Here is a 27632-nt window from a genome sequence, read left to right on the forward strand (position 1 = left end):
GGGTATGCTGCAGCGGTCGTAAGGGTGAAACACGATCCTAAGTCCCTTTTTTCACGGCTGTCACTTCGGTCACTAAATGAACTGTTGTAAGTCGAGGACTAGCACTGGGCTGCATCTGGGCCAGGGTTTCCAATATACCTGGATTGTCCAAAGCATCTGGGGGGGGGGGGAGGTTGGGATGGGGGGCCAAGAGGAGATCCTCACCCTGGGGTCCGTTTGGTTGGGAAGGCGGATCTCCACCTCCTTGGGTTGCATTGGGCCACCGGGACACGCGTGAAGCGGCATCGTCGGGACTGGGATGGGGGAAGGCAGAACTCAGCCAGGCAAAACGGGGGGTGGGGGGCATGGAGCTGGGTTGCAGCGCAGGGGTCCCGGGTCTTCCAGGACACGTGTCCTTCCAAAGCACGTGTGAAGCAGCCTCCTGGGGGGCCGGGATGGGGGGTCCCCAGCGGCTCAGGCTGCCCGTCCGCCCAGAGCACCTGCGGGTGGGGCTTGGAGGTGGGGTGGGGGAGTTGGGGGGCGGGTGGGAGGGGTCTGCGAAGGTCCCGGGACGGGGCGGGGCGGAGGGCGGGGCTGTACCTCTCGAGCCCTGCAGGGGGCGCCTCCCGGCAAGGATCCAGCACCGCCCGAGGCTTCCTGGCCGATCAGACGACGACGCCGCCCGGCCTCGCAGCCCCCTCCCCAGCGCCGCCCCCGCTCCAGCGCCGCCCGCCCGCCCGCCATGGCGGAGTGGGCCCCCGCCCAGGTGAGACCCCCGCCCCACCCGCCCGGGCAGGGGTCTCCCCGCAGGCCCGGCAGCTGGATCCCGTCGGAGTGGTGGGGAGGGGGGGAGGGGGCATCGGGCTGCCTCGGGGGGAGGGGGCTCCGCGAAGGGAGGGGGAAGGACGGGGGGCTTCCTTAGCCCACCCACCCATCGACCCCCCGCCCCACCAGCCCCGCGCTCTGCCCCGTTGGGATGGGAGGGGGGAGATGGGGAGGGAGGGGGAGGGGGATGCCGCTCCGGAGCAAGTTTTTGGGGAGGGGGCTGGAGGGGGAGGGGGTCCCTGCTCTCCCTCCTTCTGCTCGTCCCTGATTCTCCTTCTCCACCCCCACCCCCTTTAGGGCACATCTCCCCTCCCCCCCGCCCCCAGGGGACCCGGTAGATTCCCCCCCTAAGAGATCCCAGTCCCCTCCCCCCCTCACCTTTGGATCCCCTCTCCTGGCTGCCCCCATTCCACGCGATCCCCTGGCTATCCCCCACCTCCCCCCTCAGTGATCCCGGAGACCCCCCCCTCTACTCTGCCCCCCCAGTCCCATCGGATCCAGGAGATCCCCCCCCACGACTTCATCCCGTTCTGGAGTCCGGTGGATCACCTGAGTAGCCCCCAGGGGGACCAGGAGATCACCCTCCCTTGGCTGCCCCACTCCAGGAAGACCCCCTGAGTACCCCTCACTCCCAAGGGATCAGAGGCGATCCCCTCTCCCTTTCCTCTCCTGACTCCATCCCTCCCAGGAATCTAGGAGATCCCCTGACTTCCCCCCTCCCTCATCCCCAGGAGATCCCAGCCCCTTGATTCCCCACTCCAAGAGACCCCTTGTGCCCCTCTCCCTCAGGGGACCCCCCCTCTTCTCCACTGCCTGAGGGGATCCCACTTCCCCCTCGCCTGCCTCCTCCTCACCCCAAGGAATCCAGGAGACCCCTAGCCGCCCTCCCCAAGGGATCAGGTAGATCCTCGTCCCCAGGATTGGCCCCTGCCCCAGGCGATTCAGGGGTTCTCACCCCCACCCGCCAAGGGATCCAGTAGATTCCAGTGACTCTAGGAGATTCCCTCCTCCCTGATTGCCCCCACCCCAGGGAACCCAGTAGATCCCTCTCCTCCTCCTTTGAAACAGCCCCCCCCCCTGTTCCTGGCCAGCCCTCCCCCTCCCCTTGCAAGGCAGGCTCTGTAAGGGCCCCTCCCTTCCTCCTCCTCCTCCGAGGAAACCTGGGTGACTCATCACAACCACCTTGCAGAGCAGGCCAGGCTCAAAAGAAGAGACGGCCTGAAGAGAGAGAGAAACACACACACACACACACACCTTTTGTCTTTCGGTCTGCCGCCTCTCATCTCCGGGCCTGGGGACTCCATTTCCCAGAATCCCCAGCCATCCTGCATACATCGACTGGGGAATTCTGGGAGTTGTAGTCCCCAGGCCCTCCTGGTCATCCGCACGGTGGCTGGTGAATTCCCTATGCAGGTAGTCCTCGATCTACGACCACAACTGAACCCCAGATTACCATCGCTAAGCGAGACAATTGTGTTGAGTTTTGTCCCCATTTTTACGACCTCCGCGGCCCCATCTGTTGTGAATCCCTGCGGTTGTTAAGTTAGCTACTCGGTTACTCCTTAGTTACTTGGTTGTTAAGCGAATCTGGGCTTCCCCCTTGAGTTCGCTGGTCCGAAGGTCGCAAAAAGGGGGGAAATCACGTGACCCACGGACACCGCGACCGTCATAAATATGAATTGGTTGCCAAGCGGCTGAATTTGGATCACGTGACTACAGGGGATGCTGCAGATATCAAAAATTGGTCATATGTCACTTTTTTTTTAATACAATAATAATAATAATACAATAGCAGAGTTGGAAGGGACCTTGGAGGTCTTCTAGACCAACCCCCTGCCTAGGCAGGAAACCCTGGACCGTTCCAGACAAATGGCTATCCAGCATCTTCTTAAAGACTTCCAGTGTTGGGGCATTCACAACTTCGGGAGGAAACTTCTGTTCCACTGATTCATTGTTCTCACCGTCAGGAAATTTCTCCTCAGTTCTAAGTTGCTTCTCTCCTTGATTAGTTTCCACCCATTGCTTCTTGTTCTACCCTCAGGTGCCTTGGAAAATAGTTTGACTCCCTCTTTCTTTGTGGCATTGCAACTTCCAACAATGAATGGTTGTAAGTTGAGGACTATGTCTTTTGCAAATTCAATTTTAGCCGTTTTGTAGATGATATAATAGCCTCCCTTTTACGAACAGAGATTTACCGGGCTGAAAAAGCCACGTGAGTTGTGTAGAAGTGTGTTCTATTCCAGATATTACGCTTCTCAATCCCATGCATATTCCCCTTCTTTTAATAAATATATGGCTCCACCGTTTAACGCAGCTTTCTAGTCCTCATGAAACGCTGCGATTTCGTTCTGATCCCGTTGAAGTCTTGCTGCCGGAGCATTGGGCCGCGAGGGAGTAGCATGTGCTGAAACAGCTAATCCTCGACTTACAACCACAATCGAGCCCAACATTACTGTCGCTAAGCGAGACAGTTGTTAAGTGAGTTCTTGTCCCCCTTTGACCACTTTTCTTCCCGCCGTCGTGAAGTGAATCCCTGTAGTTCTTAACTTAGGGACACGGTTGTGGCTTTGCTCATCGGAAGGTCGCCACGACCGTCGTAAATGTGAGTCGGTTGTGTGAATTTCGATGACGTGACTTGGGGAGGCATCAACGAGTAGTAAGTGTGAGAATGGGTCTCCTAGGGCTCTTTTTACAGTGCCGCTGTGACTCTGAAAGAGGCGTTGTAAGCTGAGGACTTCCTGCAGTCGGCAATTGTCCCTTCGGCGGAAGGGACAGTTCCTTGGTGAAGGTCACTCAACTTCTCATCTTCCTCCTTGGTCTTCTCCAGCTCCAGGAATGGAACGTGGAAGCCCAACATTTGATGCCCCTCCAGCCTCCTCTGGTCCCCGAGCTGAGCCACATGCGAGAAGCGCAGCTGCACACCGCCGAGGCCTCCCTCTGGAGCGTGGTGGCCACCGTCCAGGCCATGGAGAGGAAGATCGACCTGTTGGCCACCCGTCTGCTCAGCTTGGAAGGCCGATCCGGGACGGCCGAGAAGAAACTCTTGGATTGTGAGAAGACAGCTATGGAGTTCGGCAACCAGCTGGAGAACAAGTGGGCTGTCTTGGGCACCCTCATCCAAGAATACGGCCTCCTGCAGAGAAGGCTGGAGAACATGGAGAACCTTCTCAAGAACCGCAATTTCTGGGTCCTCCGGCTGCCCCCGGGATCCAAGGGAGAAATCCCCAAGGTCAAGGGTCCTCTAAGAGGAACGGGGAGCGGGTCTTGTGTGGGGGAAAGGAGCCCTGGGAAGGGAAGAGGCTGGTTCCTCAGAAGGATGGGTGGTGGTTCTGCTGAAGGAACCACAAATGGCCTAGATCTGGGCATCTCCTCCCCTGTGGTGGTTTCCAGATGTTGGGTTGAGACCGGAGGTCCCATAATTGTGTCTCAGATGGCTCCAATGGGAATTGTCCTCCCCGAAACATCTGGAGACTTTACGGGTTCATGTCCTTCAACTTTTTGATGGGACACAAACCCATCATTGGTGGCCTCCCAAGTGTGAAGCTCCCTTGAGACCAATCCTTCCTTCTCAAACCTTAGATCAACCCACCTCACAAGGTGGTTGTGTCGGGAGATAATATTTTTTCAAAACGAAAGATCCAAAATTAGGAAAGGAGATAGATAGATAGATAGATAGATAGATAGATAGATAGAGAGAGAGAGAGAGAGAGAGAGAGAGAGAGAGAGATTTAAAATGTCTTCTATTTTTCTATTTCCAAATTGTGACAGGATTTACAACTGAATTCACATTTGGTAATTTTTAAATAAGAAGAATCACCTTTAAAAAAAGGGACTTAGAAAAATTAAAACTACAAACTAGGAAGAGGAAGACTTTATCGTTCCAACTCTGGATTTCTGATGAATTTACTTTTAGCAAACCTTTTAGGGAGCAAAACAATCATCTTAAAAAGAGCAAAAAAAATAATAATTTTATAAAGGAACTTTAAAAATTAAAATGGAAGCTGAAAAGAAAAAAAGACCAAAACATATGTTTTTCTCCTTATCAATACAATACAATATAATAGCAGAGTCGGAAGGGACCTTGGAGGTCTTCTAGTCCAACCCCCTGCCTAGGCAGGAAACCCGATACCGTTTCAGACAAATGGCTGTCCATCTTCTTAAAGATATTCACAACTTCTGGATTAATTGTTCTCAGTGGAACAGAAGTGAATGTTGAATCAGTTGGATTGGCAATTAATTTCACTTTGGGTAATTATTTTTAGCAAGGAAACCACCTTTAATTTTTTTTTTTTAAAAAGGACTTAGTAAAATTAAAAACAGATTAAAAAATATTAAAGTAGAATTTTAAAAAAATGTAAATTAAAAAAATAAACTTCGAAAGAACGTCTGGGTTTTTTCCTTCATCTTTTTTTGCCAAGTTTTTCAGGGAGGAGCCAAGAGCAGTGGCCATTCGGAAACGTGACTTCGTGATGGGGGAAGGTGCAACAAATTCTGGGTCTGGGTGCGAAAGTCTCCTTTTAGCCCTTGTTGTTTTCACTTTAATTTTATTTGCAGATGCCGGTTACGTTTGTGGACATTGCGGTTTATTTCTCCGCTGAAGAGTGGAAGAATTTGGCTGATTGGCAGAAAGACCTCTACAACAACCTTCTGAAGGAGAACTACGAATCCTTGCTAGCACTCGGTATAAACCAGGTTAATCGGCAGCCTGCCCGGTCTTTTATCTGTCTTTACAGCTAGTCCTCGACTTACAACCCCGATTGGGATCGGGACGTCCATTGTTAAACATTGCAGTTCGATTGTGTCGCTTTTTTCCCCACGGTTGTTAAGTGAATCACTACCATCGTTAAGTGAAGCACACGGCCGTTAAGTGAGTTTGGCTGCCCTCATTCGATTTTAAGGTCGCAAATGATGATCGTGTGACTCTGTTGTAAATAGGAGCCTAAATGCCTAAATGGCAATTGGTGACTCCAAGAATGCTGCGACGGTCGTAAGTACGAGGACCAGTTCCAAGTCATTTTTTTTTCACCAAAGGAAGATCAGCGGGATACTTAAACGAATGGTCGTAAATCAAGGACTACCTGAAGGTGCACTTTGGGAATATTTGCCATATTCCAGGTAGTCCTCGACTTACAACTGTTCATTTAGTGACCGTTTGAAGGTCACAAAAAAAGGGAATTTTTCACTTGTTTTTCTCACTTGTGGCATCCCCAACAGTCACACAGTTGGCCGTTGACTCATATTTATGACGGTTTCTGTGTCGCTTGTTCCTCTTTTGCGAACTTCTGAGGAGCAAAGTCACGGCGGAAGTCAGATTTGCTGAACGACTGTGTGATTACTTCAGTAATTGCAGGGATTCACTTAACGACCGTGGCCAGAAAGGCCGTAAAATGGGGCAAAACTCCCTTAACAACCGTCTTACTTAGTGAGAGAAAGTTTGTGCTCCGTCATGCTGGTAAGTTTAAAACAGGTCGTAAATGGGGCGGAACTCCCTTAGCACCTGTCTCGCTTATCAACGGGAGCACCTGTCATGGTCGTAAGTCGAGGATTGACTGTACTGCTGGACCGGAGGGTTTTTTCGGGTCACAACGCCGACCCTGTGAGGTAGGGAAAGCCAATGGGGGGAGCTGAGACCCCTTTTCAGGAAGCCTTTTTGATCGCCTCCCCCCCGTTTTCCAGGTGCCAACGTCAACGTCGCCAAACCGGAGGGGCACCCCAGGGCCGAGCGGGTGGCCCCCGAACCCAGCGTCCCGGAGCCGAGTGCGAAGGAGCGCGAAGTCATCTCTGAGCCTTGCACAGGTGGGAGTGGGGGGGGGGGAAGGGTATCTGGGGTGGGGGAGGTGGTCTCGTTTGGAGAGGGTGTATTGTCTGAGGTGGTATATAGGGCCTCCTGGTTGAGCAGGGGGTTGGGCTAAATGACCTCCAGGGTCCCTTCCAACTCTACTCTGATTCTAAATTGTGAGATTTGGGTCCCACATTCGCAGGTGCAGAAGGCAACCCAAACACACAGATTGTTTACCGAGTGCTGGAGATGAGATTCTCACGGCTTAGCCAAAAACAAAACTTTTGTTGCGTCTTCGTTCCTTCTCTGCCGGTTACTCCTCTTTCTCCGATTCCGCTTTTATCTCTCCTCCTCCTTATCTTCCTTTCTTCTTCCTGGTTTATCTTTGCCTGCCTGCCTCCCTCCCTTTCCACCTGGCTTCATTCCTTTTGTTTTTGTTTTTCCCCTCCCTCCCTCATTCTTTCATGCATTACTGCTTCCCCCACTCTCCCTCCCTCCTTCCCCTTCCCCTCCTTTCTCCGTGTCTCATTTATTCTTTCACGCCTTAACTCTCTTTCCTTCCTCTCCCCTACCTCCCTCCTTCCCTCCTTTATTCTTTCATGCCTTACCTCTCCTTCCTTCCTTCCTTCCTTCCTTCCTTCCTTCCTTCCTTCCTCTGTCCTTTATTCTTTCATTGCTTTACCTCTCCCTTCCATCTTTCTTCCCTTCCTTCCTCTCTCCTCCCTCCCTTTCTCTGTCCTTTATTCTTTCATGTCTTACCTCTCCTTCCTTCCTTCCTTCCTTCCTTCCTCCTTTCCTCTCTTCTGTCCCTCCTTCATTCTTTCATGCCTTACCCCTCCTTCCTTCCTTCCTCCCTCCCTTCCTCTGTCCTTTATTCTTTCATTGCTTTACCTCTCCCTTCCTTCCTTCCTTCCTTCCTGCCTGCCTGCCTGCCTGCCTGCCTGCCTGCCTCCCTCCCTCCCTCCCTCCTTCCTTCCTTCCTTTCTTTCTTCCTTCCTTCCCTCCCCAGGACCTGCCCCCCCCCTTTCCAACCAGCCATCGAATAAAACCACAATTGCTTCATGCAGCTCCCTCTGCCCACATTCAGCCTTGCCCATCCCCAAATGCGCACCCCTCCTGCACCCACCCATTCTAGCTCCACCATCGCGGGAAGGACCCCCACCCCCTTCCCAGTCCTCCTTCTCCCCCCCCTCAAACGGGGTGCATTTCTGAGCCGAGGAGGGTTTGGGGCTGGCTGGTGCCCTCCGCCCCGTGGCGGGTGATGGTGGTGGGTCCAAGGCTGCGTTTTTCCAAGTTGCGCCCCCGTCTCTCTTCCCCTTCTCTCCCTCGAACCCAGGACCCTTGGCCTCCACGCCGGATATCCTGACACGCATCAAGCAGGAGGGGGCGTTCAGCGGGGGAGGCCCCTTCTCCGAGGACAGAGGCCTGGTGGCGGATCCGTGCGCAGGTGATGGGCGAGGGAGGGGGCTGGGAGATTATGGGAATCGGAGTCTCTCTTCAAGGATGCTGGCCGGGGGATTATGGGAGTTGGAGTCTTCAAGGATGCTGGCTGGGGGATTATGGGAGTTGGAGTCTCTCTTCAAGGATGCTGGCTGGGGGATTATGGGAGTTGGAGTCTCAAGGATGCTGACTGGGGGATTATGGGAGTTGGAGTCTCTCTTCAAGGATGCTGGCTGGGGGATTATGGGAATTGGAGTCTCTCTTCAAGGATGCTGTCTGGGGGATTATGGGAGTTGGAGTCTCAAGGATGCTGGCTGGGGGATTATGGGAATTGGAGTCTCAAGGATGCTGGCTGGGGGATTATGGGAGTTGGAGTCTCTCTTTAAGGATGCTGGCTGGGGGATTATGGGAGTTGGAGTCTCAAGGATGCTGGCTGGGGGATTATGGGAATTGGAGTCTCAAGGATGCTGGCTGGGGGATTATGGGAGTTGGAGTCTCTCTTTAAGGATGCTGGCTGGGGGATTATGGGAGTTGGAGCCCACCCCTCTTAAAGTTGCCAAGGGAGAGGATTGCTCAGTTTACCTGTGTGAATTGAATGCAGAAGGCCAATGGCTCCATGTGCTGACACTTCGGGGGGGGGGGGTCCTACTTGGGTGGGCTTGGGGCTGTGGTGTGTTTCTCTGGGCTTTGTCCCCTTCTGCCTTTTTGGGGAGCAGGGGGGAGGACCCCAGAAATCCTCCGTGTGAATCCAGCATATCCCCTCTGTTCTCCCGCAGGTGCCCAGGGCCTCATGTCTGCCCACGACTTCTTATCCTGGATTAAGCAAGAGGAGAGTTCTTGTGTCCGACATCAGTGGGACCCGTCGGAAAGGGAGACCCTACCTGTGCATGGGGGCCCGGGTAAGTCCCACACCGACTCGCCCCGTCAGTGGGGTGCTGTACATCCTCGACTTAACACTGCAGTTGAGCCCAGGAGTCCCGTTGCTAAAGTCACAGACATCCGTTAAGGGGCGTTTCGCCCCACTTTATGACCTTCCTTTCCCCCTATTGTTCAGTGAATCACTGCCGCCATTTAAGTTAGGAACAGGGTCTTTAAGTGATTGCAGCTTCCCCTTGGACTTTTCTGGTCAGAAGGTTGCAAAAGAGAGCCGAGGTGCAGTGGTTAGGGTGCAGCACTGCAGGCCACTTCAGCTGACTGTTATCTGCAGTTCGGCGGTTCTAATCTCACCGGCTCAAGGTTGACTCAGCCTTCCATCCTTCCGAGGTGGGTGAAATGAGGACCCAGATTGTTGTTGGGGGCGATATGCTGACTCTGTAAACCGCTTAGAGAGGGCTGAAAGCCCTAGGAAGCGGTATATAAGTCTAATAAATAAATAAATAAAAGGGGATCACGTAACCCCACGAACACTGCCACCATCATGAATACAAGTTAATGGCCGAGCGTCCGAGTTTTCATCCTGTGACTCCCGGGGGGGGGGGGGGCACTGCCATGTCGTAATTATGAAAAACGGCCCTCGGTCGCCTTTTTTCAGGGCCGTTGTAACTTCGAATGTTCACTAAACAAACTGTTATAAGTCGAGGATTACCCATTATTCAAAAAAAAAATGAGAGAGGAATGAATGCCGAAATTGACAGATTTTGCTGAAATTGACCGGAGGGTGAAAAATAAAACCTTACAATTGATCCTCGACTTAACGCCCACATTGGGGACAACAGTTTCTGTCATTAAGCAAGGCAGGGGCCGAGTGACTCGTGCTGGACATGGCTATTTTTGACCACAGTGGTTAGGCAAAGCACTCAATCGTTAAGTGAATTGTGCCGTCATTAAGAGAAGCCGGCTTTGAGTTGGCTTGTGGGGAGCCATCTGGGAAGATCCCAAATGGGGATCTCGTGATTCATTGGGGCCGTTGTAACTATTACACAGGTTGCAACGTGCCCTAATTTTGATTACGTTGGCCGTAAGGATGCCGAAATAGTCGTAAGTTTGAGGACCTGTTATTAAGCCACTATTTTCCCCCCGGTGTTGTTGGAATTTTGAACAGTTGTTAAATGAATGATTGCAAAGAATTTCTGGTTTGTTTAAGATCCTCTTTGGCCAGGAGAAAACAGATCCTGTACTTAGGAGATCTGCCTTGAGGTAATCTTGTTGACTCTCTTTTTGAGATGGAGACATGCAGCTTCTTATTGTGTCCTCAGTTTACGTCCATTTCTACTTCAAAGTACGGGGAAAAAGCCCGGTCCTCATGCTTATGACTAGCACACCACCTCACGATCACACAATCACAATCCGGGCACCCTTACGACCTGTCACTACGATCTATTGTTACGTGATCACAATTCGTGGCTTTTTTCTATAGTTTCCCACACAAAAAACATGCCTGTTTGGAAGAACGAGATTGTGTTTAACGATCGGGGTATTTGTTGAATGGCCGTAGTAATAACGGTCGTAAAATCAGGTCTGACTTGACTTTACCGCTGCAATAACGTGTGATGGACATTCCGATGTCAGCAGCAGTCGTAAGTCAAGGAATACTTATAAAGCAGGTCTTTCCCAACCTTACTTAGGTACAGATTTTGATTCCAGGAATTCCTGAGCTACTACTAAGGTTAGTTACTAGTGGACTCATAACTGGTTGGCCAACCGCACTCAACGTGTAGACCTCAATGGAACTGCATCTTCATGGAGGGAAGTATGCAGTGGGGGACCCCAAGGCTCTGTTTTGGGCCCAGTTCTCTTCAACGTCTTCATCAATGATTTGGATGAGGGGATAAATGGGGAACTCATCAAATTTGCAGATGACACCAAGCTGGCAGGAATAGCCAACACTCCAGAAGACAAGCTTAAGATACAGAAGGATCTTGACAAACTTGAACATTGGGCACTATCTAATAAAATGAAATTCAATGGTGAAAAGAATAAGGTTCTACATTTAGGCAAGAAAAACGAAATGCACAGGTACAGTATAGGTGGCACCTTCCTCAATAGTAGGAACTGTGAGGGGGATCTTGGAGTCCTAGTGGAGAACCGTTTAAATAGGAGCCAGCCGTGTGCAGCAGCTGCCAAAAAAGCCAACACAGTTCTAGGCTGCATCAACAGAGGGAGAGAATCAAGATTACATGAAGGGTTAATACCATTTTACAAGGCCTTGGGAAGGCCACACTTGGAATATTTGCATTCAGTTTTGGTCACCACGATGTAGAAAAGATGTGGAGACTCTAGAAAGAGTGCAGAGAAGAGCAACAAAGAGGATGAGGGGACTGGAGGCTAAAACATATGAAGAACTGTTGCAGGAACTGGGCATGGCTAGTTTAATGAAAAGAAGGACCAGGGGAGAGAGGATAGCAGTCTTCCAATATCTCAGGGGTTGCCACAAAGAAGAGGGAGTCAAGCTATTCTCCAAGGCACCTGAGGGCAGAACAAGAAGCAATGGGTGGAAACTAATCAAGGAGAGAAGCAACTTAGAACTAAGGAGGAATGACAGAACAATTAATCAGTGGAACAGAAGTTGCCTCCAGAAGTTGTTAATTCTCCAACACTGGAAGTCTTTGAGAAGATGTTGGATAGCCATTTGTCTGAAACGGTGTAGGGTTTCCTGCCTAGGCAGGGGGTTGGACTAGAAGACCTCCCAGGTCCCTTCCAACTCTGCTATTCTACTTTATACTCTTACCTTTGAGTGGCTCTAACCTTTATTTGGGGTGAGATTGTTTTGTTGTTTTTTTTGCAATTTGAAATATGCCAGTTTTGCAAAGCCTAGAGCCCTGGAAGTCTCCCATTCAAGTACATTTTTAGTGATTAATAAACATCACGTTCTCTGAGTATTTAATTTGCTTAACAGCATAAATTTACATTCTTGTTCTTCACTCCTTTTTTCTAACCCTTTGATAAAATAAAATCCATGCCTTGATAATATTCTACATCTGCTTCCTGTTTAAATTTCAATGTCAAGTTATTCATTTCTGCACAATCTAATATTTTCCTGACTATCTCAATTTTATTATGGCTTAAATTGTGATTAATTGGGATCAGGCGCTGTGTTGCAATCTTTCCAAAGATGTTTTGTAAATTTAAGTTTGCTTTTCGGCTCTTCGACCTTGTAAGGCTGAGTGTCAGATAAAATACCAGCAATTTGCTGATTTTTCTTTCTTGGTGCTTAGTTCCTTTTTTTGTTGTTTTCAAAAGAAGAGGTGGGTATAAAAGTTATTGTGACCTGGGAAGAAGGTTGGGTTTTTGCACCTGGCACCAACAGGATGTCAACAATTCTGGCTGGGAAAATTCAGTTTTTTTGAGTCCCAGAAAAAATTGATGGTCTCGGTTAGTAGCCCCCCATGAGATAAATTCAAGCAATCTGAAGAACTGGTAAACAAAACTTTGTTTTTTCCCCAAAAAATAATTTTTTGTTTTAAATGGTTCTCTCAACGCATCAGAATAGAATTAGAATCACAGAATTGGAAGGGACCTTGGAGGTCTTCTAGTCCAACCCCCTGCTTAGGCAGGAATCCTATATCGTTCCAGACAAATGGCTATCCAACATCTTCTTAAAGACTTCCAGTGTTGGGGCATTCACAACTTCTGGAGGCAACATCTGTTCCACTGGTTGATTGTTCTAACTGTCAGGAAATTTCTCCTCAGTTCTAAGTTGCTTCTCTCCTTGATTAGTTTCCACCCATTGCTTCTTGTCCTACCCTCAGGTCCCTTGGAGAATAGTTTGACTCCCTCTTCTTTGGGGAAACCCCTGAGATATTGGAAGACTGCTATCATGTCTCCCCTTGTCCTTCTTTTCATTAAAGTAGACATTCCCAGTTCCTGCAGCTGTTCTTCCTATGTTTTAGCCTCCAGTCCCCTAATCCTCTTTGCTGCTCTTCTCTGCACTCTTTCTAGAGTCTCCACATCTTTTCTACATCATGGCCACCAAAACTGGATGCAGAATTCCAAGTGTGGCCTTGTCAAGGCTTTGTAAAGTGGTATTAACATTTCACATGATTTTGATTCTATCCCTCTGTTTATGCAGCCTAGAACTGTGTTGGCTGCTCCTAGTTAAATAGCAGTTAGACTTATATACCGCTTCCTAGGGCTTTCAGCCCTCTCTAAGCGGTTTACAGAGTCAGCACATTGCCCCCAACAACAATCCGGGTCCTCATTTTACCCACCTCGGAAGGATGGAAGGCTGAGTCAACCCTGAGCCGGTGAGATTTGAACAGCCGAACTGCAGAACTGCAGTCAGCTGAAGTAGCCTGCAGTGCTGCATTTAACCACTGCGCCACCTCGGAAATGAAGATTTCTCTGGCATGATCTGTTTTTAACAAACCTATATAGGCTTTTGGTTATTACTAGTCTTTGATTTACAGTTACAGTAGAGAGTTGAATTTCTTTTGCGAAGCAAGGCTGCTAAATACGTGGTCCTCAATTTTACCACCTATTTTGCGACTGTTGTTAAGTGAGTCACTGTGGTCGTTAAGTGAATCGCTCGGTCTTTAAGCAAATCCGGCTCCCCTCCCCCATTGATTTGGTTGGTTGGACACTGGCTAGCAAGGTCTTGAATGGAGATCATGTGACACCCCCCCCCCCAGGACGCTACATACAGGTAGTCCTTGACTGGAATTGAGCCCCAAAATTTATGTTTCTGTGGGACGTTTGTTAAGTGAGTTTTGCTCTGTTTTATGGTTTATGGTTTTATGGTTTTATTATTTATAGGCCGCCCTTTTCCCTGAGGGGACTCAGGGCGGCTTACAATATATAGGGAGGGGAGTACAAGACAGTAAGACATAAAACAATACATAAGTAAAAATAGTACACAACATTCATCATTCGGGTGGGGACGGATTACGATCTTTATCCCCAGGCCTGACGGGATAGCCAGGTCTTGAGGGCCGTGCGGAAGGTCTGGAGGGTGGTGAGGGTACGAATCTCCACGGGGAGATCGTTCCAAAGGGTCGGAGCTACTACTGAAAAGGCTCTCCTCCGCGTAGTTGCCAGTCGACACTGACTGGCAGATGGAACTCGGAGGAGGCCTAATCTGTGCGATCTGATAGGTCTTAGGGAGGTAATTGGCAGAAGGTGGTCTCTCAAGTACCCAGGCCCACTACCATGGGGGGCTTTATGGGTGGTAAGTAGCACCTTGAAGCGCACCCGGAGATCAACAGGTAGCCAGCGCAGCTCGCGGAGGATCGGTGTTATGTGGGCGAACCGAGGTGCACCCACAATCACTCGCGCGGCTGCATTCTGGACTAGCTGAAGTCGCCGGATGCTCTTCAAGGGCAGCCCCATGTAGAGCACGTTGCAGTATTCCAGCCTAGAGGTCACAAGGGCACGAATGACTGTTGTGAGAGCCTCCCGGTTCAGGTAGGGTCGCAACTGGCGCACCAGGCGAACCTGGGCAAATGCCCCCCTGGTCACAGCCGTCAGATGGTGGTCGAAGGTCAGCTGTGGGTCCAGGAGGACTCCCAAGTTGCGGACCCTGTCTGAGGGGTATAAAGTTTGGCCCCCCAGCCTGAGTGATGGAGCACTAGCCAAATTATTGGGAGGAAAACACAACAGCCACTCGGTCTTCTCCGGGTTGAGTACAAGCTTGTTAGCCCTCATCCAGTCCCTAATGGCAACCCTTCCTGCCGCCGTTGTTCTGAAAAAAGCTGAGTCCTCACACTATCATACCGCCACGTGATCACAATCTGAGCACATTTACGACCTGTTGCAATGATCTAACATTACGTGGTCACAATTCATGTTTTTTGATAGTTTGCTGTGAAAATCCCGCCCGTTTTGAAAGAATGAGATTGTGTTTAGGACTGTGGTGTTCGCTTAACGGCCATAGTAAAAATGGTCATAAAATCAGGTCTGACTTGACTGTCCAACCGCAGTCACGGGTGATGGAAATTTTGATCTATGTTTTGGTTGTAAGACAATAGCAGTTAGACTTATATACCGCTTCATAGAGTCAGCATATCGCCCCCAACAATCCAGGTCCTCATTTTACCCACCTCGGAAGGATGGAAGGCTGAGTCAACCTTGAGCCGGTGAGATTTGAACTGCTGAACTGCAGATAACAGTCAGCTGAAGTGGCCTTCAGTACTGCACCCTAACCACTGCGCCACCTCGGCTCATTCAAAAATTCCTTATAATGCAAATGTTTCTCAAACTTGGCCATGTATGGACTTTGTTTCCCAGAATCCCCTGCTCATTACCCCTGGTTGGGGAACTCTGGGAGTTGAAGTCCGCACGTCTTACAGTAACTGAGTTTGGGAAACACGTTCCTCCTGTCTACTGGATTATAATGGTAGAGGTAGTCCTACCTCTTAGGTAGTCCTAAGAGCCAAGGTGGCGCAGTGGTTAGAGTGCTGTACTGCAGGCCACTTCAGCTGACTGTTATCTGCAGTTCAGCGGTTCTAATCTCACCGGCTCAGGGTTGACTCAGCCTTCCATCCTTCCGAGGTGGGTAAAATGAGGAGCCGGATTGTTTTTGGGGGCGATATGCTGACTCTGTAAACCGCTTAGAGAGGGCTGAAAGCCCTATGAAGCGGTATATAAGTCTAACTACTATTGCTATTGCTATTGACTTACAACCGTCCATTTTAGAGACCATTCAAATTTACAGCAGCATTGAAAAAATGACTTGTGACTGTTTTCCACACTTAATGGCCATTGCAGCCATCTCCATGGACATGTGATCAAAATTTGGATGCTTGGCAAACTGTCTCATACTTACGACCATTGCAGTGTTCAGGGGGGTCACGTGATCTCCTTTTGCAACCTTCTGACAAGCAAAACCAATGGGGAAGCCAGATTCACTTAACGACCGTGTTCCTACCTTTAACAACTTAACGACAGTGATTCACTTAACAACCGTGTTAGTAATTTATCAACTGCGGTGATTCACTTAATAACTCTGGCAATAAAATGGGCAGAATTCACTTAACAAATGTCTCAATTAGCAAGAGAAATTTGGGGCTCCCTTTTGGTCATAGGTTGAGGATTACCAGTACTTTGATACGCAACTGCTTTGAAATTCATTGGATTTGGTACACAGTGCATTTTGACCCGGAAATTTTTAGAATAGAATAACAGAGTTGGAAGGGACCTTGGAGGTCTTCTAGTCCAACCTCCTGCTTAAGCAGGAAACCCTATACCGTTTCAGACAGATGGCTATCCAGCATCTTCTTAAAAACTTCCAGTGTTGGAGCATTCACAACTTCTGGAGGCAAATTCTGTTCCACTGATTAATTGTTCTAACTATCAGGAAATTTCTCCTTAGTTCTAAGTTGCTTCTCTCCTTGATTAGTTTCCACCCATTGCTTCTTGTTCTGCCCTCAGGTGCCTTGGAGAATAGCTTGACTCCCTCTTCTTTGTGGCAACCCCTGAGATATTGGAAGACTTCTGTCATGTCACCCCTAGCCCTTCTTTTCATTAAACTAGACATACCCAGTTCCTGCAACCGTTCCTCATATGTTTTAGCCTCCAGTCCCCTAATCCTCTTTGTTGCTCTTCTCTGCACTCTTTCTAGAGTCTCCACATCTTTTCTACATCGTGGCTACCAAAAATGGATGCAATATTCCAAGTGTGGCCTTATCAGGGCCTTATAAAGTATTATTCTGGTATTAATTCTATCCCTCTATTAATGCAGCCTAAAACTGTGTTGGCTTTTTTGGCAGCTGCTGCCCACGGCTGGCTCCTATTTAAATGGTTGTCCACTAGGACTCCCAAGATCCCTCTCACAGTTACTACTATTGAGCAAGGTACCATCTATACCAGGGGTAGTCAACCTTTTTATACCTACCACCCACTTTTGTATTTCTGGTAGTATTAAAATTTTCTAACTGCCCACCAGTTGCACAGTAAGGATGATTTATAAAGTAGGGAAGTAACTTTACTTTATAAAATTTATAAAGCAGAGTTACAGCAAACCCCTACCGCCCACCATGAAAGCTTGAACGCCCACTAGTGGGCGGTAGGGACCAGGTTGACTACCACTGATTTATACTGTACCTGTGCATTTCGTTTTTCTTGCCTAAATGTAGAACCTTTTACTCTTTTCACCATTGAATTTCACTTTATTAGATAGCACCCAATGTTCAAGTTTGTCAAGATCCTTCTGTATCTTAAGCTTGTCTTCTGGAGTGTTGGCTATTCCTGCCAGCTTGGTGTCATCTGCAAATTTGATGAGTTCCCCATTTATCTCCTCATCCAGATCATTGATGAAGATGTTGAAGAGTAGTGGGCCTAAAACAGAGCCTTGGGGTCCCCCACTGCATACTTCCCTCCATGTAGATGCAGTTCCATTGAGGACTTCATGTTGAGTGCGGTTGGTCAGCCAGTTACAAATCCATCTGGTGGTGATGCTGTCCAACCCACATTCTTCTACTTTATCTAGTAGTAGGTTATGGTCTACTTTATCAAAAGCCTGACTGAAGTCCAAGTAAACTATATCGACGTCATTCCTCTGGTCCACTAATTTTGTCACTTTGTGACGCAATAAGATTAGTCTGGCATGATCTGTTTTTGACAAACCCATGTTGGCTTTTGGCTATTACTTTGTTTACTTTTTGGTGTTCGCTAATTCATTGCTTGATTATCTTTTCCAGGATCTTCCCTGGTATTGAGGTCAGGCTGATAGGTCTGTAATTTCCTGGATCTGTTTTTTCCCCTTTTTTAAAGATGGGAACCACATCAGCTCTTTTCCAGTCCTCTGGCAGTTCCCCGGGGCTCCAGGATCTCTGAAAGATAAAAGTTCAGTGGTTCTGAGATCTCGTCTGCCAGTTCCTTCAGAACCCTGGGGTGTAATCCATCCGGTCCTGGTGATTTGAACTCGTCTAGGGTAGACAGGTGCTCACTTACTGTTTTCTTCCCTTTTTTAACTTGTGTTCCTAATCTGATTTTTGTGGCGCTGTTTTTGATAGATTGGGCTGTTTTTTTCCCTTTGGGTAAAGACAGATGCTTTTGATCTCCAACCGATGACCGGCTTGGAGACTTGAGCCGTTGCAGCCTGCGGCTGCTGTCCCAAAAAGATCTGAGGGTCGGAGAGGCGGGGAGGGTTGTATCTGCGAGGACATCCCTTTCCGTGTCGTTGGGTTATTTCCACTCGTGTTTCTGAGCCGGTGTGGTCTGGAACCTGGGTGACCGCCCCCACTCCCTTTCTCTCCCTTTCCCCTTCGCGTTTCCCCCTCTCGGGCAATGTTTTCGTCTCGCACTTAATGACGTGACAGCAACGCTTGTTGTGCTCTGCCTGGTTTTCGTCTGGGTGTATCGGCCACGGAACTCTACTAAGACCGAGCTTGAAACGTTGGAGTGGATGGTTTGCCCTTAGTTGAGTGTGTAAAAAGTGCGCGCTTATTATTTATCTTAGATACCCTCCAAAGACCGCTTACAAAAAACGGTAGGGGGAAAAATAAAAGAATATGCGACAAAGATACAAGAATCACAGCGGCGGTTAATTAAAAAAATGCCTTGGAAAACACCAAATGTCTCAGTTTGGGGCAGGAAAATATGTTAAATGGGAAGGGCAATGTGAACCGGGAAGGTCTGGAAGCTTCTATTCCTGGAAAAGGTCTTCTAGCTTCGCTTGGAAAGGACAATTGGGTGAAGGTTTCTGAGGATGGTTGGAGAGCCCCGTGGCACTACAAAACCGCGCTCGACTAAGCCGCGCCCGATTAAACCGCATCGCTGACGTCATCAACAGGGCGACAACAGCCAGCGCGGAGAAAGAAGGGCGCTTTAAATAGTGCTTTGAAAGCAAGCCGATTCAACTTAAGGTAAGGGTTAGGTTTAGGGTTAGGTTAAAGGTTAGGGTTAGGTTAAGGGTAAGGGTTAGCTTTAGGGTTAGGTTAAGGGTTAGGTTTAGGATTAGGTTTAGGGGGGTTAGCTTTAGGTTTAGGGGTTAATTTTAGGTTTAGCATTTACAGCGTGCTTCTGTCTCCGCGCTGTTGTCGCCCTGTGATGATGTCAGCTATGCGGTTTCGTCGAGCGCGCTTTAGTCGAACGTGGTTTTGTGGTGGAACCGGAGAGCCCATGTTGGGGAAGATGTCCCTTGAATGGTCATTGGGGGCTTTTAATGATCAGCAACAACAGTGATAATAGAGGAAATGTTTCTGCACCATATACCAAACAGATTCGGTATAATTACATATAATTTTGGGCTGAGATTCTTTAATAAAGGTTTAAATATGAAGATTGATTTTCTGTTTGTGTAGGACAGGACAAAACCGGAAATGACTTAAGACTTCCAATGTATCAGGGAGTATGTCGGAAGATGGTTAAAATATTATTTAACCAGCAAGGACATATTATTTTAAAAATAATACTGCATGGTCTAAATTCAGAAGCAAAATCCTAATGTATAATAATTATCTGGAAGTACATTATGAGTAGATTCTTACGTGTTTGTGTGTGTGTGTGTGTGTGTGTGTGTGTACACTTATAATCCCCGTTATGTTCAATAGGACTTCCAAATAAGTGAGAACGCGGGACAGAGAGGCAACAAATATCCCCTGATTAATATGGGTTTAGATGAATTGATTGCGGCATGCTGTTTCTTAGCGTAAACTTTATTAATTTTTAACTGCTTCCGCCCTGAGTCTCCCGAGAGTGGGCGGCATACAAACCAAATAAATAAATAAATAAATAAATAAGATGCAAAAAAACAAGTTAAGTAGTTCTGCTTTCTCCCCATTGCTTGTCATCTTCTTGCCACTTTCTCCCAGCAATGGACCAATTGTTTCTTTAACTTTTTTTTGAAAGAATTATTATTATTATTTTTTTACTTTTATAGCAGTTAGACTTATATACCACTTCATAGGGCTTTCAGCCCTCTCTAAGCGGTTTACAGAGTCAGAATATATCGCCCCCAACAACAATCCGGGTCCTCATTTTACCCACCTCGGAAGGATGGAAGGCTGAGTCAACCTTTGAGCCGGTGAGATTTGAACCGCCGAACTGCAGAACTGCAGTCAGCTGAAGTAGCCTGCAGTGCTGCATTTAACCACTGCACCACCTCGGCTCTTTTCTCGCAAGCCTTTCTTCATTGTGAGCCTTAGCTTTTGTCCCAGGGCTCATCGTGTCAACTAATGGGTAGAATGGAATGGGACCTTGGAGGTCTTCTAGTCCAGCCCTCTACTCAAACAGGATACAATCTCAGACAAGTGACGGACCAGCTTCTTCTTTAAGTGAAGCACCCACGATTTCTGGAGGCAACTTCTGTTCCATTGGTTAATCGTTCTCACTGTTAGGAAGTTTCTCCTTAATTACAGATTGCTTCTCTCCTTGATCTCAGTTTCTAACCGTTATTTTTTGTCGTGGCCTCTGGTCAGTGGTGGGTTGCAGGCGGTACCGTCCTGGTATGCCGGGAGCACCAGGTACCGGTATGGTACGGTACTCCGGAGGGCCCAACCGTCTGCCCGAGCTCCTTAACTGTATTTGAGCTCTTCGGCGCTTCCCCGCACGGAGCGTTCAGCACCTGTGTGACGCTCCGCCGAGTAGCTGGAGCGTCGACAGTGATGTGCAGAGGTAAGGACGCATGTGTGCGTGCTGCATGCGTGCAGGTGGGAGATGCTGGGGCCCGTTGTACCGTATCGGTTGCAACGGGATCCGGAACCCACCACTGCCTCTGATGCTCTGGAGAAAAATTTGACCCCCCTCTGGGGCAGTCCCTCAAATACCGGAAGACTGCTATCATGTCACCCCGAATTCTTCTTTTCTTTAGAGCAGTGTTTCTCAACCTTGGCGACTTTAAGTCCGGTGGACTTCAACTCCCAGAATTCCCCAGCCAGCTATGCTGGCTGGGGGATTCTGGGAGTTGAAGTCCACATGACTTAGAGTCGCCAAGGTTAAGAAACACTGCTTTAGACTAACAGATCCAAAATCTGCAGCTGTTCTTCATATGGTTTAGCCTCTGGGCCTTTGATCATCTTAGTTGCTGTTCTCTGAACGTTTTCCAAAGTCTCAGCATCTTTTTTTATTTGATTTCTTTTTTTCCATTTTTTTTTAAATGTACTTTTTTTATTTTCCACTTTCATAACATACAATCACATGTGTACTATTACATAGCCCATATCCTATTGCATTAAGTAGTAATTACATCAGTTCCTCTTGCCATCAACGCCCAGAAAGATAAAAACCCATTATTGGCTCTTCTGCTCTCCATACACCTCTTTCTTCTACCTCTCTCCTACCTCCTTTCTTCCCTCCATCACCCTTTTCTACTCTACTTCCCCTTCCTTTCTCCTTCTCCTCTCTCTTCATTCCATTCCTCCTTATCCTCCTCATCTTCCTCCCTTACCCTCTCTCCTATCCCTATCTTTCTTCTCTCCTCTGTTTCCCACTCTTCCTCTCTCCTATCCCTCTCTTCCCATCTTTCTTCTCCCTTCTGTTTCCCACTCTTCCTCTCATTGGTGTATTTCCACTTCTGAGCAAACTCCATTCTGTGTTGATGGTATTTATGTTTCCATATCAATACACTTAACATATCTTAGTTTTAAAGAAAAAATAAGAGAAGACAGTATACATGTGCAATCATATTACTTTAAAATCTAACACCCCTCGTCAAGCCTAATATACATCCCTCCCTCCCCCCCAATCCCCCCCAAGCCTTCCCTCCCCCGACTTCCCAGAACCCATACACCATATAAATCTTTAACAAAAACAGTCTAAAATATATTGGGAAAAAAGAATAGAAAATTGATAACATCTTTAAATTGAACTTAGCTCCTCCTTGTTAGGCTAACTTTAAACAGTTTATATCATTCCTAATCCTTTTTAGCAATAGCAGTTAGACTTATATACCGCTTCATAGGGCTTTCAACCCTCTCTAAGCGGTTTACAGAGTCAGCATATTGCAATCCGGGTCCTCATTTCACCCACCTCGGAAGGATGGAAGGCTGAGTCAACCCTGACTCTCCCCGGTGAGATTTGAACTGCCGAACTAGCAGTCAGATAAAGTAGCCTGCAGTACTGCACTCTAACCACTGCGCCATCTCGGCTCTCTTTTTGTAGTATGGGGACCAAAATTGGTTGCAGTATTGCAGGTGTGGCCTTACTAGGGTTTTTTTTTTTAAAGAATATTTTTTATTTTCATTTTCATAACACTCACTCACATGTATACTATACATAGTCCATATCATATAGTATTAAATAATAATTACATCAGTTTCTCTTGTCAACAATGCCCAGAAAAATAGAAACCCATTATAGTTCTTCTGCTCTCCATACACCTCTTTCTTCTACCACCCTCCAACTTTCTATCTTCCCTCCATCATCCTTTTCTACTCTACTTCCCCTTCCTTTCTCCTTCTCCTCTCTCTTCATTCCACTCCTCCTTATCCTTCTCATCCTCCCCCCTTACCCTCTCTCCTATCCTTCTCTTCCCATCTTTCTTCTCCCTTCTATTTCCCACTCCTCCTCTCCTTGGTGTATTTCCACTACGTGTCAATATGCTTAACATGTCCTAGTTTTAAAGAAAAAATAGTAATAATAATAGTAATGAAAATATAAGGAAAAAAAACAGTATACATGTGGGGTCCAATTACATCAAAATCTAACACGTCTCGTCAAATCTGATATATATCCCTCCCCCCCAGCCCCCCACAACCTCCCCCCCCCCGACTTCCCAGAACCCGTACACGGTATAGATTTTTAACAAACACAGTCTAAAACTAGGGTTTTGTAAAGTGGCACTTCATACTTCATACTTGATTCTGTGCCTCTGTATATGCAACCCAGGATTATTATTATTTTTTTGGCTGCTGCTGCACAATGCTGGCTCATATTCAAACGATCATCCACTAGGATTCCCAAGTTCCCTCTCGCAGTTACTGTTTTCGAGTCAATAATCTGACTTATGACTTGCCCTAATCTGTACTTATGCATTTGGTTTTTTCCTGCCCACATGCAAAGCTTCACTTTTCTCCACATTAAAATCCATTTTGTGGGATAGGTCCCATTGTTCCAAGTTTGTCGAGATCTTTTTGGATCCTGAGTTTATGTGTGTGTGTGTGTGTGTGTGTATGTATGTGTGTGTGTATGTATATGTATGTGTGTGTGTATGTATGTGTGTGTGTGTGTGTGTGTGTGTGTGTATATATATATATATATATGTGTGTGTGTGTGTGTGTGTATGTATATATATATATATATGTATGTGTGTGTATGTGTATGTACGTACGTATGTACCTACATACGTACGTACGTACGTACGTACGTACATACATACATACATACATACATACATACATACATACATACATATATATATATATATATATATATATATATATATATATATATATATCTTCCTCCCATAATTGGGGCATACCAGGGGTTGTGACATTAAATATATACCTTCTTCCCGGGCTTCAGCTGATAAGGAGGAGGACCTGTGGCTTAATGGCTAAGATGTCTGCCTAAGATGTAATACAGCACAGGTTCTAATCCCAGTAAGGGTATGGCTAGCTGATGAGAGCTAAATAGCTTGAAATAGATCTATACTAGTCTCCCTTTATTTATTTATCAGCACAAAATACAACATATTTATATTTAGATTTATATTTATATTATTTATATTTATATTATTTATATTTATATTATTTATATTTATATTATTTATATTTATATTATTTATATTTATATTATTTATATTTATATTTATAAGAAGTAAGAGCCAAGGTGGCGCAGTAGTTAAATGCAGCACTGCAGGCTACTGCTAGATCAGCAGTTCAGCGGTTCAAATCTCACCGGCTCAGGGTTGACTCAGCCTTCCATCCTTCCGAGGTGGGTAAAATGAGGACCCAGATTGTTGGGGGCAATATGCTGACTCTCTGTAAACCGCTTAGAGAGGGCTGAAAGCCCTATGAAGCGGTATATAAGTCTACTGCTATTGCTATAAGTAGGCATCTTCAGGAACTTTAAAATCCCAAAAGCAAAGCTTTTATCATTATTATCATGAAGAAAAGCAAAAACTCTTAAATTTTCCCTCGTAAGCCCTGTGTAGTTAAAGATGAGCTTCATCCCCCTCCTCCCATGGAACAGGTCCCATTGTCCAGTTGGGAATCGTCCTTTTTGTTTTGATAACTATGCACATCTTGGCAGATACCCTACAGGAGTGTCCTTGGTTCCCACGGTTGAAAATTGTAGCTTCCACATTCCATCTCACCCTTCCCCCCCCCGCCCCCCCAGTTCTTTGGCAAGTTGAAAAGGCTAAAACACATGAAGGACGGTTACAGGAACTGGTCATGGCTAGTCTAATGAAGGCCCAGGGGAGATATGATATCAGTGTTCCAATATTTGAGGGTCTGAGGAGGAGGTCAACCTGTTTTCCAAAACACCCGAAGGCCGGCGAGATTCGACCTAGAAATAAGGAGAAATTTTCTGGCAATGAGAAGCATCAACAGAATGGAACAGATGTTGCCTCCGGAAGTTGTGGGAGCTTCATCCCTGGAGGCTTTCAAGAAGAGACTGGACTGCCATCTGTCAGAAATGGTGGAGGGTCCCCTGCTTGGGTGGGAGTGTTGGACTAGATGACCCTACAAGGTCCCTTCCAACTCTGTGAATCTGACTTAGCAATAATAGTCACAGGAAGCTTAAGTGTCTTTTCAATCTTGACACATATTTTGTTTGGTACTCAGCACACAAGCGAGAACTTGTTTCATTTCTGTTTCATTCAAGCCCTTCATGGTATTGGACCTGGGTACTTGAGAGACCGCCTGCTGCCAATTACCTCCAATAGACCGATTAGATCCCACAGATTAGGCCTCCTCCGAATTCCATTCACTGGCCAATGCCGACTGGTGACCACCCGGAGGAGGGCCTTCTCTGTGGCTGCTCCGGCCCTCTTGGAACGAGCTCCCCATGGAGATTCGGACCCTCACCACCCTCCAGGCCTTCCGCAAAGCCCTTAAAACCTGGCTGTTCCGACAGGCCTGGGGCTGATGAGTTCTTGTCCCCCGCTCGAATGGTATGGTTGTTGAGTGTTTTAAATTGTAGTATTGTTTTGTTCGTGTTCTTTTTTTCTTATTTGTACCCCCCCCCCACCCCAACTTGGTTGTGAGCCGCCCTGAGTCCCTCCGGGGAATAGGGCGGCATAGAAATATAATAAACTCAACTCAACTCATTTCATTTCATTTATTGAATTTATAGGCCGCCCAATTCCTGGAGGACTCCGGGCGGCTTACAGAAATGAAAAATGTTAAAAAAAGGATTAAAACAATAAGATACAACAAGATTAAAAAGAAAACACAACGTGCACCCAATCAAAGGGGGGCTGGACCTCAATCAAGAGGTCAACAGCCCCAGGCCTGCCGGAAAAGCCAGGTTTTAATAGCTTTATGGAAGGCCACGAGAGTGGGTAGGGTCCGGATCTCGGGGGGTAGCTCATTCCTTAGGGCCGGAGCGGCAACAGAGAAGGCCCTGCTCCGAGGTGTCGCCAGCCGGCATTGTCCAGCTGAAGGCACCCGGAGAAGGCCCATCCTGTCCGATCTTATTGGTCTTAGGGAGGTGTGCGGCAGAAGACGGTCTTGTAGGTATCCGGGTCCTAGGCCATGTAGGGTCTTAGGGAGGTATTGTTGGCTATCGTGCAATTCTCTCCACTATTCGTTATGGGGGGGGGAAATTTGGGGACTCATAGTTTCTGGTACTCACCATGCCTTCCTGAACCAATTAACGTTGCGTGTTGAGGTACCACTGTAAAATATTTCAGTTTTCTTTCGCTTTCTATTCCAGCTGGAGACGCAATGACCACCATCAAAGCCGAGCAGCCACGCCTGTGCCCGGAAGAGTCGGCGAGACCTCGGGAGATGCTGTTCCAGGGAGAATCTCCTGCAGCAGCCGTTCTCGCTGTTCCTCCAGCAGCGGAAGGCTATGAGGCTCCTCGTGGGCCGCCCGTCAGCCCCACCAAATGTAGAGCGGGTAAATCTCTGGAGTTAGACAGTGAGCTGCAAAGCATCCTGGGCCCTCCACAAGGCTCGGCTGAAAGGCCCCACGGCTGCAGTGAGTGCGGCAAGATGTTTGGGGTAAAAAAGAGTCTCAAAGTCCACCAGCGCAGCCACCATGGCCAAGCCCGGCCGTACGAGTGCGCCGAGTGCCGCAAGAGCTTCAATTGCCACTCGGGCTTGGTGCGGCACCAGATGACCCACCGGGGCGAGCGCCCTTACAAGTGCGCCGAGTGCGGCAAGTGTTACAGCCGCAAGGAGCACCTGCAGAACCACCAGCGGCTGCACACGGGTGAGCGCCCCTTCCAGTGCCCCATCTGTGGGAAACGGTTCATCCGGAAGCAAAATCTGCTCAAGCACCAGCGCATTCACACGGGCGAACGCCCCTACCAATGCGCAGAGTGCGGGCGCAGCTTCCGCTACAAGGAGTCGCTCAAGGACCACCTGAGGACTCACAGCAGCGAGGCCTCGGCCCAGCGACTCCTTCCTGGGTTGGGGGGTGACGGTCTCCCTTAGCGCCTCACAGCAGCGGGAAAGAGCCCAGTCTCTCAGCCCGTCCAATCGAAACCTCCCCCCTCCCCAGCACTCCCTCTGCAGCCCCCCCCAGTCCCATGCCTTAATTCTACCTGATGTGGAAAAACAGCTGGACAGATGGGCTGTCCAAGTCTGACTCCTTTTCAGCTGAGGATGCTAATGGTGAAGAATCATGGCCACCCCCCTTAGTACAGAAGGATCCCGGCCCTTTGGGGGGAATTTAGAATGTGGGGAGAGGACAGATGGGTCTGAAAGGTTTTCTGACCCCCAATTCCCTCCTTCCTTCCCTCTTCAGTACTGGCGCGCCTGCATGGTACTTGCACATGTGCAGGATGCTATTCCTTGCACAACAAGCGGTCTCATTTTGCTGGATGCTCAAGGACATCGTGTGTCTTTCGGGCTTCTGTTGGATGCCACCGGCTGCACAGTTATACTTTTCCCGTCATTTTCTGACAGAGTGACTCAAAACGTATAGCGGCAGAACCACGCTCCAGATGGATCCTTTGCTTTTTTTAAAAAAAATAAAATAATGTTTTTCCAGATGTACGGATGGAACCATTTACGCAGAAATCCCTTTACGTTGCGTAGCTCGCCACTCCGTGGGACTTCTTGTTCAAGCCACCAGTCGATTCCTTTCTCTTTTCTTTTCCTCTTCACTTCCTTTTCCCGGTTCCCAGTTTTATTGCGAGTGCGGGGGAAAAACTTTTTGAATTTTCGAAAAGAAATCTTGTGGGTCTGACCTGCAGCAGCCGTATTAATTTGTTCCCCCTGGGCTCTCTCTCTCTCTCTCCTCTGCTGCTTTTAGGATTTTAAAACTCCCTTTTTATCTCATAAAATGTGGGCCGCCTCGTTTTGTTTTTTAACGAACAATATATTAATTACCCACACAGAGAGACGTTCTGTTCAGGATGTAGTTTTGTATTGAAGGTGCATTGCAAATAAAGACAAATTACCAAAAAAAAGAAAGAGAGTCACTTGCATTTTTTTTGTTCATCCACTTCAGGGATGTTTGCAGATAGAAATGAGCACCAAGGCTGGGAAATAATGCAGTTACTGGTACTCCTAGACTTACGGCAGTTTATTTAGTGATCCCCTCAAAGTTACAACAGCACTGAAAAAAAGTGACTTACGACCATTTTTCATACGTCTGACCCTTGTAGCATCCCCATGGT

The 27632-nt window shown here is 47.8% G+C and overlaps 1 protein-coding gene across 2 annotated transcripts; it reads left to right on the forward strand.

Annotated features, from left to right (window-relative positions):
- The first annotated feature begins 574 nt into the window (after window positions 1-574).
- ZNF282 (zinc finger protein 282) lies at window positions 575-27415 on the forward strand. 2 transcript variants are annotated; one of them, XM_032237291.1, is made up of 8 exons: window positions 575-745; window positions 3632-4033; window positions 5359-5485; window positions 6481-6600; window positions 7920-8030; window positions 8800-8922; window positions 25718-26218; window positions 26756-27415. In XM_032237291.1, exons 1-8 carry the CDS (start codon window positions 722-724, stop codon window positions 26911-26913), a joined length of 1566 nt encoding a protein of 521 aa, XP_032093182.1. In that variant the 5' UTR covers window positions 575-721; the 3' UTR covers window positions 26914-27415. The 2 variants fall into 2 exon arrangements, with proteins under 2 accessions (XP_032093182.1, XP_032093181.1); XM_032237290.1 differs by having other exon boundaries at window positions 25718-26848.
- Window positions 27416-27632: the final 217 nt, after the last annotated feature.

The sequence above is a fragment of the Thamnophis elegans genome, chromosome Z (assembly GCF_009769535.1).
Source record: "Thamnophis elegans isolate rThaEle1 chromosome Z, rThaEle1.pri, whole genome shotgun sequence".
NCBI classification, from domain to species: Eukaryota; Metazoa; Chordata; class Lepidosauria; order Squamata; family Colubridae; genus Thamnophis; species Thamnophis elegans.